The 7,235-nt window shown below is 44.3% G+C and overlaps 1 protein-coding gene across 1 annotated transcript; it reads right to left on the bottom strand.

Moving 5' to 3' along the window:
* Nucleotides 1–404: 404 nt before the first annotated feature.
* Nucleotides 405–5,456, bottom strand: IL10 (interleukin 10). Its single transcript, XM_077839392.1, has 5 exons — nucleotides 5,298–5,456; nucleotides 3,958–4,020; nucleotides 3,264–3,416; nucleotides 1,763–1,828; nucleotides 405–497 (listed from the first exon to the last, which is right to left on the bottom strand). Exons 1-5 carry the CDS (start codon nucleotides 5,454–5,456, stop codon nucleotides 405–407), a joined length of 534 nt encoding a protein of 177 aa, XP_077695518.1.
* Nucleotides 5,457–7,235: the final 1,779 nt, after the last annotated feature.

The raw sequence follows: 7,235 nt of genomic DNA, 5'->3' as shown, positions 1-7,235 counted from the left end.
GACTTCAGCGGAATTACACCAGGGATGAGTATGACTCATTATCTACTCCCTCAAGAGTATTTCCTGAAATATAAGTTTTGGTATTTCCAAGCTAAGTGTAAAAATAGCACAATCATACAAAGTACAAATATCAAACAATAAATAATAGTTTAAAAATGACATTGCTTTTTCCTATTTAAAAAAAAAAGACATCTGTAAATGTAAACATTGAGGTATTGGAGGTAATAAATACTTAATATGGTAGGTATAATATGTTTTTTAAAGTACAGTATTAATACTGTTCAGCCATAACTGTTGGCCCAAACCATAAGATTATTCTATGTCTCATGTGTTTGGAGAGTCTAACGTTACTTTTATAAAACAGCAGTTTCCTTGTTGTGAAAGATGCAGAACTTCTTTGGGTTTCACTTTCCCATCTTCATCATCAAGTATTCTTCAATGTAGTTAATGAATATGTCAAATTCTCCCATTGCCTTATAGATTCCTTTCTCTTGTAACTAGGGGAAGGGGAGGAGCAGAGAAAATAAATTACTTAATATCAATTAATTTACACATTAGTAATTAAGTGTCTAATAAGTCACAAGATAATTTAAGTTAAAGCATGTTAAGCCTAGATGCACAGTTCATAGAGCGCATGGAAATGTTACTCAGATTCTCATTAAACCACAAATGTTGAATCACAGCTAACTCACAAGTGATGGGAGAATTGATATGTAGTTTGCAAGCAGTTCATTAAGCAAATCTGAATTGCTTTATTTGGAGATGTAGCTCTTATGATATATTTCTGTTCTCTGATTGGCTGAATGTAACTTTTAGGATCAATTTCCAATGGGAATGCTTGTGATTAGGAATTCAAAATTGGCTTCCCACAATGATCCTGCTTGACTTGCTTAAAATACTTCCATTTGACAGAATATTCAAGGACAAGAAACAGAAGTAATGCAAACACACTCAAAGCAAACTATGGTTTTGAAAAAAACCATAAACTTCTGCAGATTTTTTTAATGCAACATTTGTCCAGCTGCAATAGGAATCATAATACCAGCTTTTGGACAATGTGAACTGATAGACTCATTCCTAACTCATTTGTGGTTGTATAATATACCATACAGATACTTGTTTAGATAATTTGTACACATTATAATTCCATCTGCAATTTAAGCTGTTTTCCTGAAGTTGCTCTGGCTAGTGCAGTTACTGTATCTATCTGACCCAGCCCCATTGCATTGTCATGCACTTACTGAGTGCCCCAAAATCTTTAGTGTGTTTATTCTGGCAAAACAATGGTGGGGTACGGATGTGCTCTTATCCCCATTGTTCAGACAGGGAATCAAGGCCCAGAGAATGCCCCAGGTCCTACAGGGAGTCTGTAGCAGGGCAGGAACTGGAACCCGTGTCTCCAAAATCCCAGGCGGGGCTATCTTTTAATTTTTAGAGTCAACATGTCCTTTGCTTTAGCATTGGTGTTAACCAAACCTGAGAAGGTTGAGAGTCCAGGTTCAGTTTGGCTCACCAGCCATCACTTTTGATACTTCTGTGACCCTCATCCGAAAAGTCTAACTCTCTTGAATGTGAAAAAGTGTGTGTGTGTGTAGAGGGGGTGTAGTATGGAGCTCAAATGGACCATTGTTATGGTGTTGCAGCATTTCTGGTCCCAGTCCAGGCCAGAAATGCAAAAGTAAATGATCCTTGTAAAAAAAAGCCTGGTTTCAGTAGTGGGCCAGGTTTCAGGGGCTGGTTAGCAATTGGATGGGAGAGTTACCTTATCGTATGTTTCCTTGATCTCCTTTAAGGTCTGGCTCCTCTTCTCGCAGGTGAAGAATCTGTGCTGTGGAGGAAAGCAACCAGGGATTTTTAACAAAACAGCCTTCCTTTACGGTACAGCTCTGGATGGGTGAGAGACAGGCTGCCGCAGCCTAGGTGTGTGCTAGGGAAACTATGATTGAGTCCTTTACCCCCACTCCTCCTGCCACGGTAGCCCCTCAGCTCCCCCGCCCCACTCTCCCACAAGGCTGTGCTTTCCCCCTTTTTACCAGCTTTCCTCTCCCCTCATCCATTTCCCTCACTTCTTTCAAAATTCCACCCATCTTCCCCATGTCAGTCACATGTGCCCTTCAAAACTAAGCCTTTGTGATAGATATAAATGAAATCCATTCACAGATATTTATTCTCAGGGGGACTAGCCCAGTGGCCCCCTTGCGAGGATGTTGGATCCTTTCCCCCTCCCCTCAGCCGTCATTTGTCTTTTTACATTGTGAGCTCTCTGGAGCAGGAACTTTGGCTACTTTTTACTATGGCCTACCCAAAGATGGCTGGATCCATTCTGGGACCTCCAGATGCTACCCCTGTGCAGATACCCATAGCCATTATGTTCGAGGAGTTCTAGTAACCAGCTCAGCAAACAGCCTGTGTGATGTTCTGTCAGGGAGGGTTCACCCTCCTCTTTGCTGAATTGCTTGCTCACTGACTGAGTCATTTCACAACCAGATGACAGAGTCAGGACACCACCGCCAGGCAGTTCCAGGAGCTGAGGCTGCATTTAGCTTTCATTCTGCCGCCCCAGCCTGTGAGAGCAGCTCCTTTCAGGTAAGGGCTTCAGATGAACCCTTTTAAATTAATCTTTGATCAGTGTTTATTACAGGGCTGCGGGCTGGCCTTTAAAAATAAATAATTATTTCTAAAACTTTACAACTGAATCTTGATGATACAAATCATAGATTCCTAGATATCAGGGGCCTGAAGGGACTACTTGGGTCACCCAGTCTCTGCAGTCTCTGTGTGTGTCTATCTATCTCTGGTCTATATATGGTGAAACCTTCCCCATGATGAGTAAAATTCTGCCTCCCTTTTCTGTAATGACCAGGATGTCAGTCCTCAGAATCCAGCTGGACTGTATTTTTAATGTGCCTGTCGCTGTGCTATGTACACTGACATCAATGGCCAAGCTCCAATCAACCTCCGTGGTGCATGATCAGACTGAAGGTGGCTTGGCAAAACCTTTGTAGGCCTCCTCCCTTATAACACCACCCTGAGCTTCTTGTTGAGTCCCGGCACCGATGGATTTGCAGACCCCTCTCTTCACAATTGGCCGGTACTGCAGCCCCTCAGCCCCTGAGGCAAAGAACTTTTAAGAAGCTCTCCATCAAGAAACTGCAGAGGTTTCATGCTGCAGCTTTGCTTGGGATACGTATATTGATATCCGCTTGTGCTCAGCTCCCTGGGAACTTGGCAAGTGATCTGCGAAAGGAAGCTCCAACACTTACACAGCGCTTCAGTGTGTGCCTCAGGTCCTGCAGCATGTTGCCAATCGAGCCCACGCTCCGCTTGATGTGTTTGCTGCTGTTGATCGCCTTCGGTAAGACTTCATCCAGGTAAAATCGGATCATGTCTGACACTGACTGGCAGCCCAAATAACCCTGGCGGAAGAGGAGTGAGTTGCGTTAATGACATGCCACCGCAACTGGAGGACACGGCATAAGCAGCTGTCAGATTCAGTCGTCATCACTGGCCAGAGGTTTGGTTCTATGGGTTCTGCTGTGCACCTTACAGAGTGCTTTCCACAGTGCTGTACTGCCATCCTATGAGGTTGGTAAATAAGCACTATTATCCCTGTTTTACAGATGGAGAAACTGAGATGTAGAGAGGTGAAGCTATTTGCCCAAGCCCACAGACAGCAACAGCATCCTGGAAATCCGGAGTTCTGACTCCCAGTCCTGTGCTCTGACCACTAGACCACACCAAGCTCGAAAACAGAAGCAGAGCAATCTCAAAGGGAGTGACTATCTCAGATAGATGTTAGACAGGCAAAGATACAATGAAATCAGTTTTATAGGTATGATATTCTTATACTACTACCAGTTTTAAAAACACCCTAAACTTTGTATAGTACTTCCAGCTGCCTCTGTTAGAATGGCATTAGCTTAGAATTAGATTCACAGTGCACAGCAAAGTTCTCACCTTAAAATCTTCCAGTAAATCCTCCTTTAGCAATAAGATGTCAAGTTCATCGTCTTTGGCTTGCTGTAAAAGTATGCAATGGAAGTGTCAGTTGTATCAAGGTAGGCAGCCTACATAATCTTCATTGCTACTGTGTAAAAGTACTTCAGTTCATCAAACTGTCTGGTTTGCCTGAGTGCGTGTGTTGTCGTCTTAAGGCAAACATTGGAAATAAAAGCATCTCAGCATACAGAAGGGGTGTGTGTGTGTGTGTGTGTAATAACATTCAAGTGCTGATACTGTCCCACACGCCTGTGCAATTAGTTTGAAGTCAAAAGAAGACAGGGAAAAATGAAATCACATATGTGGGTGATTTATTTGACACGTTTAATTTTTTTAGCCTGCCTTTCAAACCCTGCTTACTTTCTTCTGACTTCAGATAGTGTGCATATAACAGCACCCAAAATTACTGTGATATATAATAACAGGTCTATTAAGGAACTACGTGATCCTGTTACCAGCACTTCACTCAGGGACTTGTAGCAAACTTTGATTTAAAGTCTTAAATCCTATATACCTACCAACTGTCATGTTAATTTGGCTGATAATACAAACACAATGCCATTATTCAGTGATTTAACCTAGAGGGATGACATCTCAATTTTTTATATCATTAGTACATAATGCCATTGATTTTATATTGCAATTCAGATGCATTTAAGGCAATATTGGTACGAATACAATTACGAATGCTATGCATCCCTTTTTGCATGATTACTTTGCTCAGCTGTCAGCAAGACCATTCTAATACATCTCCCACCACAAAGATTTAATGCTACCCTGGCAATCTATCCACAGACCGCATTCCCATGCAGGAGAGGGAAATGGGCAGTAAATTCTATAGACACAGAATAACTTCTTTCTGGCTTTGGTGGTATCTTAATGTTTGTCTTTTAACATAACTTGAAAGCTATAGTGAAATATTTCCGTCTCATTCATTGTTAACTTGCAATGGAGTTGCACCCCTTACACCAGCATTGAATTTATCCCCATCAGTAAAAGAATAACTTTCAATGCAATGTCAAAAAAATTAAAATGCCTTAAAATTCATTGTGAAAGCAGTTGATTTTCCTGTAATTGCATCTGGATAACAAAAAATCTTTGCACATTTTCTCTCCCCTTAGCAAGTGATGAAACTAAACTATTTATTTCGCCTGCAGCAGCGAACACAAAACACAGTGTCTGCACCTAAACCTTTTCTGTCCAAAGGAACCTGTGTCCAGTGTGTGGGTATGTCAAGTCACTGAAAGTGCAAAAGCAGTAGACAGAAGGCGACAGGCTTTGACAGGTGTCATACTCACAAAATAATCTTTAATTTCACCAAATGCAATCCGCAGGTCTTTGAGCCGAAGGGGCAGGAGATTGGCGAGATGTGTGCAGCTTTCTTCAGAGAGCTGGCAGCTGGCATGTTTGATGCTGGCAATCAGGGCTAGGAAAATGAGTGCTGTGAGAAGTTTCATTTCTCAGCTGAGTTTCTTTCTTGTGGTCCAGTTATTAGTTCAATTTCACAAGAGGCAAAAAGCCAGATCTGAATGCCTTCACCTTGATGGAGCTCCTGATTTTATACTCTCCAGACATGCTCTCAATTTCCTTTCCCATTTCCTGGGGACTAATATTGGGGTTTTAAGACATTCATTAAAACCAAAGGTCACAAGAGTTTCCCGTAAGAGGCTTCCTGTGCTCTGGCCCCCCTCCCCTTTCCACACCCCATCAAATCGTTTGTGTTAGACGCTGCATTTTTTTTACGTAGCTTGTTTCTTGTAAATTTGAATGTGGCTAAAGAATTTGAACATGAAAAGGTGCGGTATGGAGGACACTTCTGCATTCTCATGGGTATTTTCTATTTTTACATGAAAGACCTGTGTGGGGAGGGGGAAGTGTTTCCATTTTTAAATCTCTGTAATGCATTTACCTAATTTAGAATTTTTCTAGGTCATCACCACCAAGCAAATGTCATTTTAATGGCTTTTGAGCCTTTTGAACAGGGAAATAGTCACCCCTTATCACCAAGAGGTATGAATTCCCATTTCCGGGTCCTTTCAATGTGGAAAATAATCCTTTTATCAATAAACAAATAAAAGTTCTTATGAGGAAATAACAAATAAAGTCTTGCCTAGGGTTTATGGAAATCCATACAGAGCAATTAAAAAAACCCCTTCGGACTTTTTTCATAGGAAAAAGTATGTTAGCACTCATGATCTGGCTAAATTCCAATATTTGTAGTAATTGCAACCTGCTAAAACTCCATGTTCAGCATTCAAATTTGCTACCCAGTTTGTTTCAAATGAACAGAGTATTCTTTATAGTAACCTTCTTCACTTTGCACCATCTTTTATGCAGCATTGCTGTGCACTGTTAAATAGCTGCCACATTCTCTTCCAGGGCATTGAACGGCAGGGGTGTCTGGAATAACTCCTGTGTCTTTATTACACACATGCAGACAATATACAACAATATTCTCCTCTTGGATTCAGCTAGGCCGGGGGGGGGGCCAAACTTTTTGACCCGAGGGCCACATCTGGGTGGGGAAATCGCTTGCAGGGGGTTGGGGTGCGGGGGTGGAGTGTCGGGTGTGGGAGCGGGGGTGGTATGCAGGAAGGGGCTCAGGGCAAGGGGTTGGGGCAGAGGAGGGATGCAGGGTGTATGAGGGGCTCAGGGAAGGGGGTTAGGGTGCAGGAGGGGTGTGGAGTGCAGGAGGGGGCTCAGGTGAGGGGGTTGGGGTGCAGGAAGTGGCAGGGGGCTCAGGACAGGGGGTTGGGGTGCAGGCAGGGGGCTCAGGACAGGGGGTTAGGGTGCAGGAGGGGTTCAGGCTCCAGCCCTGCGCCGTTTACCTAGAGCGGCTCTGGGGTGGCAGCGGCGTGCACCGGAGCCAGGGCAGGCTCCCTGCCGGCCCCAGCCCCGTGCCGTGCCGTGCCGCGCCACACCGCACCGCACCACTCTGGGAAGTGGCCGGCACCTCGTCCCTGCGCAGCCCCTGGTGGCGGGCAGAGGGCTCCGCCTGTTTCCCTCACCTGTGGGTACCTCCCGCGAAGCTCCCATTGGCTGCGGTAACTTATTCCTGGCCAATGGGAACTTTGCGGGAGGTACCCACAGGCAAGATCAGTGTGCGGAGCTCTCTGCCCCCCAACCCTCAGGGGCTGCAGGGACGTGGTGTGGCCACTTCCCAGAGTGGCATGGCACCACAGGGGTGGCAATCCCGCGGGCTGGATCCAAAGCCCTGAGGGGCCGGATCCAGCCCG

This window comes from Eretmochelys imbricata, chromosome 21 (assembly GCF_965152235.1).
Source record: "Eretmochelys imbricata isolate rEreImb1 chromosome 21, rEreImb1.hap1, whole genome shotgun sequence".
In the NCBI taxonomy this organism is placed as follows: Eukaryota; Metazoa; Chordata; order Testudines; family Cheloniidae; genus Eretmochelys; species Eretmochelys imbricata.
The sequence above is the reverse complement of the archived record's forward strand: the minus strand, read 5'-3'. Positions and strand labels throughout refer to the sequence as shown.

What these genes read in the sequence shown, in the direction of transcription:
- IL10 (XM_077839392.1), bottom strand. Translation starts at nt 5,456, where the DNA reads ATGAAACTTCTCACAGCACTCATTTTCCTAGCCCTGATTGCCAGCATC. An exon ending in GTGAAATTAAAGATTATTTT is followed by an intron (nt 4,021 to 5,297) that starts GTGAGTATGACA and finishes ATACTTTTACAG; the next exon opens with CAAGCCAAAGACGATGAACT. An exon ending in GGCACACACTGAAGCGCTGT is followed by an intron (nt 1,829 to 3,263) that starts GTAAGTGTTGGA and finishes TTTCCTCCACAG; the next exon opens with CACAGATTCTTCACCTGCGA.